This window comes from Balaenoptera musculus, chromosome 1, assembly GCF_009873245.2.
Source record: "Balaenoptera musculus isolate JJ_BM4_2016_0621 chromosome 1, mBalMus1.pri.v3, whole genome shotgun sequence".
Classification (NCBI taxonomy): Eukaryota; Metazoa; Chordata; class Mammalia; order Artiodactyla; family Balaenopteridae; genus Balaenoptera; species Balaenoptera musculus.
In genome coordinates this window covers 116,343,132-116,356,309 of record NC_045785.1, presented here as the reverse complement: position 1 = coordinate 116,356,309, position 13,178 = coordinate 116,343,132, and the positions used below count along the sequence as shown (strand labels likewise).

The window sequence follows — 13,178 nt, the reverse complement described above, 5'->3', positions numbered from 1 at the left end:
GTTCTAGTTCTGTCAGTTACCAACTGTGTGACTTGAAGCAGAAGTCAGTTGACATTTCCACCATTAACCTAAAAAGTGGGCATAAAAATGCATACCTCATAAGGTTATTGAAAGGAGCAAGTAGGATATTATATTTGAAGACTGTCATGAAATGCAAAGTACTATAAAGCTGAAGTATTATTAAGTGAAGTAATGTATATGACTACAACTTAGCATAGTGCGTGCCATGTAGTAAACCCTCAGTAAATGGCAGTTGCCTTCTGCTGTATACCATGTCACTTTACTGGTTTGGAATTCCTGTTCCCTTCAGAGATGAGTTTCTGAAGAGCTAGAGCCACATGACATATGCCGCTAGTCTATACCTCATTGTCATCTCCTGCCTCTTTCTTTCCTCTCCCATTTTCCAGAGTTAATCCCACAACCAAGCTTTTTATGGCTGATGGGTGGTGTTTCCGTGTTTTCTTTCTCCCCTCTTACTACCTTCGTGGAAGGAGAAATAGGGGCTGGAAAATGATGTGGTGAGTGCCCGGTTAAAAGAGGGCCTGAACTTTTGCTGTAGAATGATTCAAAATCTAACATTTCGGAAGAATTGTTGGCCTCATAATGGATTTGTCTGTCATTTTCCCAAAAGTGTAATTTGGAGATATCTTGATTCTTTTTTTCCTCAGTTTTTGTTGAGCTATAATTGACATACAATATTGTATAAGTTTAAGGTATGCAACATGATGATTTGATATATGTAGATGTTGTAAAGTGATTACCACAAGTTAACATCTATTACCACATGTAGCTACAAACATTTTTTTCCCTTGTGATGAGAACTTTTAAGATCTACTCTCTCAGCAACTTGCAAATATGTAATACAGTATCGTTACCTAGAGTCATCATGTTGTTTGCTACATCCTCAGAACTTAATTTATCTCATAACTGGAAGTTTGTACCTTTTGACCGCCTTCATTCAATTTCCCCAAACCCTGCCTCTGGCAACCACCAACCTGTTCTCTTTTTCTATGAGGTTTTTTTTTAAGATTCCACATATGAGTGAGCTCATACAGTATTTGTCTTTGTCTGACTTATTTTACTTAGGACATTATGATAAGTGTCCTGATTCTTAATTTTATATAGCGTATCACTCTTTGTTTAAAAACTTATTTCTTTTTAAATAAGCTTTGAAGGTTATACCGTAGTATGGGTAGGAATGATTTTTTTAATGGTAACTCCATATTCTTTAATGAAAAAACTTGACTGTTTTAGTTCTGTGTTGCTAAGGGATTAACAGTGCAATGACTAAATTAATACTGACAGTGAGAAGGGTCTTGAAGCAACTGAGCAGTTGGCTTATAGAAAATCCAGAAAAGGAGGAAGTATAGACCCAAGTGACCCTGTCACTATGAATCTGTTTATTACTCTTTGGTTTTAGGTGAGGGCCAACTGCAGAGGATACAGAAAGGCAGGGCAGGTGTGTCTAGCTGATCAAAACATGCCAGCAAGTCCAAGCATAGTGCTTGGTACACAGTTGGTACTTGACTATTACATGAGGATTTATTAAGCACCCATTCTACCCAGCACTGTACCAGGCACAGGGCTTAACTGTGAGAGAAACAGTTCCTGATCCCAATATGCTTGTGATGCAGTGATAGAAACAGACTCACAATTAAGCAACGAAAGCACAATGGGAAAAGTGCTATCCCAATATAATTTTGCACAGAGAACTTTTGGGGCAAATAAAAAAGAGCAACGAATTGCCTAGGTGGGAATGAGGTAAATGATACTGCTCTAGAAAATGTAAGGCAGCATTTATAAACTGGATAACAGCACAGGATACATAGGTAAGGGCATTAAAACTGTTTCTGATGGCTAGTGAGGCAGAATGAAAAACATTATATTCATAAAAGGTGATGATGGGGATAGAGCCAGGACCTGAACTCAGGACTTGTGATTCCAGGTCATCTACCCTTCCTACCATATAATGCAGCAGCTTATTATCTAAAAAAAGCAGCACATATATTTTTATAAATTGCACATGTAGTTGAGTCATTGTAGGCAACAGATCTGGAGAAGGAGATGTTTTTCCTTCAAGGTTTCAGACTCATCTTTTCTGGCAGCTCTTCTTGGGCCCAACTCTGATGTTTAACTTCTGATTGCACACAGGGCATGTGATGTATCTGTTGTTGTGGGCATTTAGATGGAGGAAGAACACTGGAGAAGCCTTTTGTCTTTGATCCCTGGACTGCTGAAAGAATGGCTTCATGGAAAAGTCGAAAGGGAGTAATGAGCAGGGGGAGGCAGCCTCTGCAGCAGGACATGGTTAGAACAGGTTTGACCATCACCCAGCTTCTCGCTGTTACCCCACTTTCCTGCTCAGACTGACCCTCCCTGTCCCACAGCCTGCCGTCTGCATACAAAAGGACAGATCTAAGAGCATAAGAGCAGTTGCTAGTCCAGAGGGAATTGAGGAGGATGGGTAACAATTAAGAGTCAGCCCTATAGGTAGTCTTGGTGGTAGTGAGAGGGGGTCCGTTTATATTGTCAGGGATACTCATTCTCATTCTGGAGGAAGGCATTCCTCTATTCCTCAGGGGATGTCGTCTATAAGTGTGGGGGGATGGCTGCAGGGTGGACTGATCCTGAGAGCACTGTCAAGGAAGACCTATGACAAGTCCAGGACTCTCAGACCGAGCTCTTGACCTCTCAAAAGCTTCTGTAGGAAGCCTTGCTTCTTATGCTGTAGAAATTTCAAAGACACTGGACAGAAACTAGAAAGAGATGAACAGACCTTGAAAGAAGTATGGTCTTCCCACCTAGTATCTCAGAAGTCTGTAAAGCTAGATCTTACTCTAGATGAGCTCCTTGGATGTTACCTACCCCTTCTCAGTAGAGGGAAAGGAAATCACTCCCTTCAGTAAGAAGACAAAGAACGTTAAGGGATGAGCAGAGAAGCATTTTTAACACAAAATATTTTAGTAGAAAGATGCATGGACAAAAGAGTCTTTGACTCTCCCTAGCACCACCCAAGGCAACAGTATAGCAGGTATGTACCAGTGGCATGAAACCAGAAAAACTCCCAGGAAGCCCTGGGGAAAAGCATGATTTCCTTAAAGGAGAGCCTAGTAGAAGTAGAGATTATTTTCTTTTTAGCCTTTTTTGGTGAATTGAGTGATTAAACAAATCTCTGAACTACTTCTGACTGCTGGTGCTGTTGGTTTTGTTCTATTTTTTCTTTTTGGTGTTATCCAGGAAGTGCCGTGGTATGTGCCAATGAAGAATACCTTTATGATTCTCACTCCAAACAGGGTAGAGCTCTTTTTGACCAACTCGTTATTCTTCATAATGACTAGAGAGAAGCTGATTCCATGGAGAGAACCAGCAGCCAGAGAGAACTGGATTAGCACAGTTAGAGAGACAAGAGCTCTTCACAATTTACAGCCTTGGTCAGCATTCTGAAGACCATATTGGATGGAAGCAAAGCCTCTAGGATAAATCAAATAATAAAGGCTGAAATTTCAAGGGCTAATCCAGTGATTTCTAACTTTCTTAATTAAAAAAAATAACATGCATCTCACCTTTCCCAAAGGTTCTGGTATAATTTTCTTCCTTACTGTTTACTATTATTCTGCTGGGAAGATTTTATCCAGTTTTATTTTCTGTAGATTGTATTTTGAAAGTAATAGAGATTAAAAAAATTTTTTTTCAAACATAAAATGACCACATTTAATATGCTTTTAAGAAGTCCCCTGCCCTACCCTGGAAATTAGGTATGCTTTTTAAAAAATCATGCCCACCTTCCTCACCTCTTAAGTACCCAGTTGAAAATGCCTGAACAAAAGTTTGAAATATGTGGAGACAAAGATGATGATTTTTGTAATAAGGGTGCTGAAGCAAGCTGTGCTCATCTCATTACAGGATGGACTGCACAGGACAGACTTGTGAGGTTGGATGCAATGAGAACACATACTGCTCTTTATAAAAAGGGTCAGTGGATTAAGAAATGTTTCTGCCCACAGCTCTGCGTAGGGCATCCTTGACCTCCTTGTTCCTCAGACTGTAAACAACAGGGTTCAGCAGGGGAGTGATGATGGTGTAGGTCACTGAGAGAAGGAGGTCTTGTTCTACAGAATTTTCTGACTTAGGCTTGAGGTAGGCAGTGGAGGCACAGCTGTAGTGGACCATGACCATGGTGAGGTGGGAGGCACATGTGGCAAAGGCCTTCTTCTGGCCCACGGCTGAGGCGATATTGAGGATGGTGGAGATGATAAGAACGTAGGAGATGAAGACCAGGCCCATGGGAACCAGGATCACCGATAAACTGACAACAAAATTGATGATCTCATTGACAGTGGTATCAATACAGGAGAGTTTCATGGCAGGGAGGATGTCACAGAAGAAATGACCAACCACTCTGTGACAAAATGGTTAGGTAAATATGGATGTCACCTGGACAGCTGCCATGGCCAATGCTGAAGGCTCCACACATCAGCTGGACACACACCCTCTTGCTCATGATGAGTGTGTATCTCAGTGGGTTGCAGATGGCCACACAGTGGTCATATCCCACCACTGTGAGCAGAAAGCAGTGCTGATGGCTAAGGTAACAAAGAAGAACATTTGGGTGGTACAACCTGCCAAGGAGATTGGCTGGTTCTGGGCTGTGAGGCTGGAGAGCATCCGTGGAATGGTGACTGGTGTGTACACAGTCTCTGAACTGGCCAGGATGATCAGGAAGAAGTATATGGGCATGTGGAGGTGATGATCAATGTGGATAATTGTCACGATGATGGCATTGCCAGCCAGGGTTAATGTATACAGGATGAGAAAAACTGCAAAGAGGGTGATCTGGTGTTCATGGAATCTGGAGAATCCTAGGAAAATGAACTCTGTCACTTCTGTGAGGTTTTTTCTCTGCATTCTTCAGTTTCAGTGCCTGAAAGCAATGCAGGGAGTCAACATGGAGAAATTCCCATCGTGACCTCTAAAACAGGGATAGAGAGAGAAGTATGGGGACACACACACACGCACGCACGCACACACGAGTTTATTTCCTCGCTGTATAATCAGGAGGGTGCTGGCATAGCTCTATGGCTACTTTAGCCTCCTCCCTTTTTTTCAATTTTTGCCGTCTCCTTAATCTTTTCTTAAGCCTCTAAGGAATGACCAATGTGAGACTATTTCACATATCCTTTCAAGTTCTTATCCTGAATATGTTGTTGTTTTTATAGAGCATGGATGGAAGGTTGTTTCTTTTAATGGCATGTAAGCTGCAGGGCCCCTGAGCCTCCACCACCCCAGCTTTGCCTTTGTTTGTCTTCTAGGGAAAGTACGAGAAGCTGGCACAACAAAATGGAGACGAAAGAGTTAGACTTACTGAATTAAAATCACTGGTACCACTTAGGAAAAACTTCTGGGAACAGTGTACAGGGAGCAGAATTAATCTCAGGAAGCTGGTCTTTAGGGACACGTTAGCGGGAGTGAAGGTGAGGTATTGGGGGCTCAGCCAGGATGGTCTAAGTGAGACAGACCGTTGGCAAAGTTGCTTTGTTGTAAAAGTATTAACAGGGATTTGAGGGTTTAGGGGTGAGTAAAATAAGGAGAAAAGGGGGGAATTGTTGGAAAGAGAGGAGGACCAGCAACATGTCAGAAGGCTGAACCTTTAATGAAAGAAATGACCGATTTATTTTTGGCAGAGGGAATTTTAAAAATAAAAGAGGTGTAATAATTGATTTTAAATTGTTTGCTAAACTATATTGTGATGTAAAACCCCTCAAGAGCCCCAAACTTTCATTTAAATCTGTCATATGTACCATCTTGAGTTAGTGGTATTTGGGAAAGTGGAGAGAGTTGGGTGATGGCAGTGCAGAAAAAGGGTACCATATGCAAGAGGTAAAATCCAGAGGGAGGAAGAAAAACTTCTTGCTAGTAATGATTGGAAGAAATACAAGGGCCTCTCTTGTCCTATCTTCCCCCTTGCAAGCACACACAGTATTTCCTGGAAATTTGGTGAGGGACTCTGGGATTGCCACCATATATCAAATGGTGGATTGAACCATTTTCTGCAAAGAACAAGATAACACTAGCAGGCTGGAGGATTTTGGCAAATCTAGGAAACTTACAGTAGCAATCTAGGAAACATTCTAGATTCTTAGTGAATCTAGATTCCTAGGAATCTGGGAAACACAATCTAGAAAATGTTGTGGATATTCTGGAAAGTACTCCATTGTGGAAAATAAGAAGGTAGACATTTAAAGTAGAAATGAGTGTGCCACTAATTAAAGTAATTTATATTAAGAGGCTGCCAAGATACCAATTGGATAGGTAGAGATGAAAGAGTGTCAGTGCAACTCTAAGCAGCTTTTTAGGAAGGATGAGGTAGAGCTGTAGAGCTGTGGCTACTTAAAATTAAAATTAAAGGAAAAATTCAGTTCATCAGTCCCAGTAGCCACATTTCAAGTGCCCAAAAGCAACACATGAATAGTGGCTACTCTGTTGGGCAGCACAGATATCAAACATTTCCTTCCTTGGTGAAAGTTGTGTTGAACAGTGCTACTCTAGTGTACTTCCATAAACAGATGTGTGGAATGCATTAAATAAGAGCAACAGAAAAGCTATATAAAGAACAATAACATGGTGTGTTGCCATACGGTTAAAAATGTGTGTCTGTGTGTGTGAATGCATATATTTATATATGCAAAAAGTCTGAAAGAATATACAGCTGATATTATCACGGGTTAACCGTTATCTTTGGGTTGGGGTGAGATTATAGGAAACTGACTTTTTACATGGCTGTATTTACAGTGAGGATTATGGCCCTTATTTTAAATTATTTTAATTTTGAGCATAAATGTATAGCTCATAGATAGTTTGGAGAAGTCAAGGAGGATGACAACTGAGAAAGAAGGAGGTCACTGGTGAGGTACTGGCCAGTTTCAGTAGAGTCTTGGGCTGGAAAGCCTGGTTACAGGGAGGAAACAAAAAAGAACTTTTAACATGTCATCGATGAGAACAGCAGATCGTATGTGTCTTTCCCCTTTCCTGATGAGCCTATTGCAGTGAGTTACAAAAAATGGCTAAGAAGGTATTAAGCCAGGAAAGCCATAGACATATTTGGAGTAGGGAAGAAGAAGAAAATACTAAGCTGAATTGAGTCAGGAGGAGGAAAAAAATCCCTGGTGTCTTTAGGGCCTGAAAAGTACTGCTTTCACCCCAAGTCAGCTGGATTTGCTATAAGTATGCCTCAGGTAAATATGAAGTTACTTTCTTTGAATAAATTATAAAGTTATAAACAGGATGGCTGATGACCAGGGAATGTGGCCCAGGTACATAAACCCAGGAGAAAAAGAGGGGTGAGAAATAAGTTTATTGCCTGTGGTGAACATTTGAATTGGATTGAACAGACAATGAAAGACTATCTTAAGGCAGGATATTCTTAGAACTTGAGGGAAAAAATGCAAAAAGAAGGCCAGCTCAAGACATGTGGGAGCACATAATGCAAATGTTCAATGCAAATGTTCAAAGCAGCGTTCTTTCCATGTTAGTATTTTAGAGGCAAGGTGTGTAGTAGGTGAGGGAAGGGTGATGTTCTGCCGCTAGGAGGAGCTATCATTTTTCCTTCCTGAGGAACTCAGGCACAGCCCAAGCTTCAACATGCCCTTTAGCCAACATAAACAAAGAGCCCTGTAGTGATTGGGATTCACCCTCCATAAAGTGCACTTTGGTGGTTAGCTGTACTTCCTAGAGTAGGTGTCATACGCTCATCACACTTGGAATATTTTTCCAAGTATTCCTCCCGATGATTGCTGTCCACATCAGGAGTTCTAAGGTGCGGTTCACTCCATCTTGTCACATCTCCAGGGATGTTTTAGCATTAAGGACTAAGAATACAGATTAAGAGCAATTGCCTCCTATCTCACTTATTAACCTGTCTCTTTTTGAAGTGCAATCCAAAATTGTTACTGTCAAGGACTGTGTGGCTGAAATGACCAACACAGGGCTGTTACTGCCCCTGGAGGTGAGGCAGGCCCCAGTGAAGGAGATGGGGAAGTATGGGATGTGGGGGTAGGTTGCATTGTGAGTCCTCCTGGGTTGTCTTCCATTCTTGCATGGAAGACATTGGGTGAACAGACCCCAGTGTTCACCTTGGGAGGGGAGGAGAGGTTGTAGAGAGCACCATGGTGCTGAAGAAGTGTGTGGAATGGGTAGGTCAGTTCCACTGGTGGAGATTGGCTGGGATGAGTGCTCAGCAGTTGGAACAGGTGTCAATGAACTTAAGGATGATTTTAGCACCAGATGGCTGCCTCCTTTTTTCCTCCTGGTTGCTCTTTTGAGTCACCCCAGCCAGAAGTGACTGCAGCTGGGCACTGGAGCAGCAACCCTTCTACCACCCAAATCTGGTTCCTCTATGTGCCTGAACCCTAGGGGTGTTTCTGTGTGAGGGACACACCAGTAGACAATCTCAAAAGCATAGTATAGGATAGAAAGGAGTTTTCAAAATGATTTAAATACTCCAGAAGGACAAAAACCCTGTGGGGGAGTAAGAATACTGACATGTGCTCATGCATCAAAATTTTAGTCATGAAGCCGATACTCTGACTAGAGGAAAAAGAAAAATAAGATAGAGGGGAAAAATACAATTTGTGGGTATAAAGGAAATACCATTTGCAAAGGGAAGAAATTATGACAAAACTCATGGGTACTTAAAATTATCTACATCTTTATAAGCAAAATCTGTGCCTAGAAACAGAATCTGTTTTAAAAAGTAAAATATGCAAGGTAGTCTAAGTCTCTATAATTATAATTTTGTGTTAAAAAGAGTTGTGCGGCTAAAAAAATAATGACATTGTCTTTTTGCCAAACTTGCCATCCTGTCCTTTCCTTTCTTTTCCTTTCATTAAACAAAATAGGTGTAAGGATCCAGGAATGGAGGAGTTAACTTCTTAAGAAAATGATGATTATGTGAACTATTTGAATAAACAAGAGAATGATGACTTTTCTTTGGGACAGAAGCCTTCTCATACTCAAAGGAATTCCCCCGCCTTCTTGAGTCTGTAGAATCTGCCTGTGCTCTTTTCTGGTTTGAGAGCATAGCAGGCAATTATGACTTATTTACAAGACGTCACTGCAATGCCAGGAAAACTGATTGTCATTTTTTTGCTAGAAGAAATAATAGAATCTTGGTACCTTACAAAACTCAGCCTTATTAGGTTCTAGGTCAGCCTTATTACATTATTAGGTCACTTACAGTTCACTGCACTCTGGCTGAAGCACAGGTGACACATTCGCCCTGAGCACCTCTGACCTTCGAGGAGCTGCCCCTTTAAATCTGATTTGGAAGGGACTCTCAGAGGAGAATTCCTGTTGTCTAGCTCTTGTCTCCAGGGTTCATTTGCCAAGAGACTTACTGTGCATCCCGTGGGTCTGCGTGGAGTCAGAATCTAGAAATGAGCCGGGAGATCTCATTACAAATGGATCATGCGGGGAATATTGGGCAAGCTTTGGTCTCACATGGCCTAGTTCTTTCTTTTTCTCCTGGAGAAAAATAGCTCAACTCAGACAAAGATGTGTTGAATGTCACATGGCACTATCTTTTGTTCTTTTGAATCCATGTTAGTGTGTTGCCCTTGTTTAGTTACTATCGGTGAAAATGCACTTGTATAAAAGTCAGATGTGGTGCCCCTCAGTGTCTATGGGAAGAACTTATCCCATTTCTGCTACTAGCAGGAGACATACACGGGTTTGGTTAGGGAAGGATTAGGGTTGCGAGCAGAGACTGAAAATAGAGCATGAATATTTCTTTTTGTTTGTAGGAATATACCAAGAAGTTTAAGGCAGATGATTTGAAGTTTTAGGTGGTAATTCTCATTTTCCTTTATGTCTTGGTTGACACTTAGCACTTACTTGGTGCCAGAATGTGTACTGAGTAGGTGCTATGTATGTCACATCACATCTAATCCTCACAAGAACCCCATGAGGTTACAATGAGAATTTACTGTAGCAGCTAGAGCTCTGGATGAAATGCTTTACATTTGTCTTTGCCTCCTTGCTCCAGACACAGTTGGATCAGCCCCTTGTAGACTATGGGCCTCAGTGTAACTTATCAGTAACATTAGATTAGTTTTGCTTTGGATCCTGTGGTTGTATGTGACATGATGTGTGTGCCTTGACCACTGCCCCAACGCATGGTGGAACCGCTTTGCATCTCCCATATTGAACTCACAGAAGAATGGCCACGGCCAGACAAAACCTAAGTGGACAATTCTGGAGCACAAATGGAGTTTAGTTTATAAGTTAATCAGCTATTTAGTCACATCAAGGTAAGGATTAAAGGTGACTCAGGTCATGTTTCAGTTTTCCTTATGTTCTTCGAATGTTCTTGGATACCTGTTCTTTCTAAATAGAGGAAGTACCATGAAGGACTAGAAAATCTCCATGTTACTCTCCAAAGGTGACTATACATTGCTGCTTTCTAGTGAGGACAAGAGAAAATCTCCTTTTTTCATCCTCACCCAACTCAAGTCTGAGCTAAGGCATATCCCAAACTCAAGGAGACCTTGTTGCTTTAATCTCAGACCTCCCCACAGTTTCCCATATAAAACATAGAGAAAGCTTCAAGCCCTCTCATTAGGGCAAAGTCCTTTATAGACTTTTCCGGTAAGCCCAGCCCTGGGGCCGTGTTGCTAAATGGTCCAACCTACTTTACTGGGTCTGGTGGCTGCCTCTTTGTCCATCCTGGGTGAATGGACGCATGAGTTAGAAGTAATCACTTGGGGCCTTCCCTAGTGGCACAGTGGTTAAGAATCTGCCTGCCAAGGCAGGGGACACGGGTTCGAGACTTGGTCCGGGAAGATCTCACGTGCTGCGGAGCAACTAAGCCCGTGCGCTGCAACTACTGAGCCTGTGCTGTAGAGCCTGTGAGCCACAACTACAGAAACCGTGTGCCACAACTACTGAAGCCCAGGTGCCTAGAGCCCGTGCTCCACAACAAGAGAAGCCACCACAATGACAACCCCGTGCACCACAATGAAGGGTAGCCCCTGCGCGCTGCACTTAGAGAAAGCCTGTGTGCAGCAACTAAGACCCAATGCAGCCATAAATAAATAAATAAATAAATAAAGTAATTACTCGGTTATTCTGAAGCCCTACTGGATGCTGTCTTTTGACTTCATGTTCTGTTATCTGTGGGCAAAGCCTGCCTTATTTCTCATACGCAGGCAAATTTTCTTTGGGGTCCTTGCTTCTCTGAGAAGGGACTTAATATCTGTTGAGGATATGCCAGACACTCTGCTCCATGGTTTTCATAATAATGAAAATAACTAATAATAACATCTCACAATTATTTTGTAGTGTTATAATTGGGATGCCAGTTGCTATGCTAAGAGTTGTATCTTAAAGAGGTAAGCAGAGACCAGATTATGGGGGGGCAGTCAAAGGGTTTAAGTTGTATGCTCTATGAGGTGGGGAAGGATTTTAAACTGGGAATTCATGTGAGCAATATCCTTGATGACTTCAGGACAGTATTATGAAAATCAGGCATTGTATGGTACCACTGGGATTTTTGAGGGAAAAAGGCATGTTTGCCCTTACCCAAAATGATTCCAGACTCTCATACACTTTCAGTTTTCATTCTTGCTACTTCTAGTTTTTTTTTTTTCCCATCTCATTACTTGCCATTAAGTTCTCAGCTGTTGCTTATCTCATTATAGTTGTCTCCTTGGCAGAAGCTCAGACCTCTTTTTGATTTTGTAGCTGGAAAACCAAATAGGAGGATTTCTGTTGCAACACCACACACATTTTGAGTTGTTAATATGATTATTAGTAGCTTGTAATTGTTGCTGCTGCCCCACTCATTGAGTGCTCTGGCTTTATGATAGACCTTTATAGTTACTTAAAGGTTTCCCTCCCCATAATTTGCAACCTGATTTTTCTGGATAATGAAATACCAATTTTCAAATATAAGTAGACATAAGAGAAAATGTTTGGCACTATGATGAGCATTAAACAAATGCAGGTGACATAATACATTTTTTTAACTAGGCATACTTGTAGACAGGGAATTCAAAGAAGAAAGAGCTATAGATCTAGGATTTAGTATCCAGTTGCCTTGAGCAGAGCTCTTGGGTGTTGGTTATTTCATTTTCAAGTGCTCTTGTGGATTCCAGACCTCAGCCCCACACCAGGGGCTTGATGACAATGTAGCCTTTCATTTCATAGTTCAGAGCCTGCCAATTTAGGATGGTGGGATTGAGGGAGTAGGAACCCTGATACACAAACTGGATCTCTTCGGGAGACAGCAGAGAGTCCCACATGTACAAATCCCCAATCTGTCCCATAAAGGACTGGGTTTTATCAAAGCCTCCTCCATAGGAATCCTGCTCCTGGCCCAGGACAATCTTGGGGTTAGCTCCCACAGAATAACCCTATCTCAGGCCCTTTTTCACCAGCGGCTTCCCATTGATCCAGAATTCGGCAATGCCTGTGGAAGACTCCCAGCTGGTACAGATGTGCACTGGGGTGGGGAACTCCTCAATAACTCTGGCAGTAACTCTGGTTCTTCCAATGTATAAACTGTACTCTCCAATTCTGTCTTTAAAAATTAGTAGCTCATTATCCTTGCCCTGGGTGTTATAGGAGAAGAGGCTGTAGCCGCAGGAGAGATCACTATAGGCTCGAAAACACAAGGTAAAGTTCTGCAGAGGTTTCTCCAGCTTTGTGATCAGGTTCACGTGGTCAGTAGAAGATTCTCTAGGGAACAGAAACACCTTCCTACTGAGGTCTGTGGGAAGAGAAAGAAATATAGTGACCTTCATCATAAATGCAGGGAAAAAAATCATCTCAATCTTTTTCTCATCTCATGCTCCTTGATCACACACTGACCACCCTACCTTTCTGAGCAAAGGCTTCTGGAAAGCTGGCGAGGACAGAGACCCAAAGCAGTAGCTTGTCCATGTTCTTGGCCTGGGGCTGTTACAGCAGCAGCAGTGACCAGGATGAAGGTACAGAGAGCACAGTTGTTGTTTCACTCAACTTCTGCGATTCACATTCTTAGGCCTCAGGCTAGGGTTTATATGCACCTCTGGGTGAGGATGGGGGGATGGAGAGCACCGATAATGTATGAATGATTTTCTGGGCCTGCCCTCTGGTGCCAATGGTCAGAGCTATTGGTGGGGAAGGAAGGGCTGGAAAATCAA

General features: G+C 42.0%; 2 protein-coding genes across 2 annotated transcripts; both read right to left on the bottom strand.

Annotated features, from left to right (window-relative positions):
* Positions 1-3,981: 3,981 nt before the first annotated feature.
* On the bottom strand, positions 3,982-4,905 carry LOC118903633 (putative olfactory receptor 10J6). Its single transcript, XM_036868900.1, is given in 3 exon segments — positions 3,982-4,450; positions 4,452-4,578; positions 4,581-4,905. Coding segments are annotated over 3 exon segments (921 nt in total).
* A 7,247-nt stretch (positions 4,906-12,152) lies between these two features.
* Positions 12,153-12,936, bottom strand: APCS (amyloid P component, serum). Its single transcript, XM_036868923.1, is given in 2 exon segments — positions 12,153-12,763; positions 12,873-12,936. Coding segments are annotated over 2 exon segments (675 nt in total).
* Between the last annotated feature and the right edge of the window lie 242 nt (positions 12,937-13,178).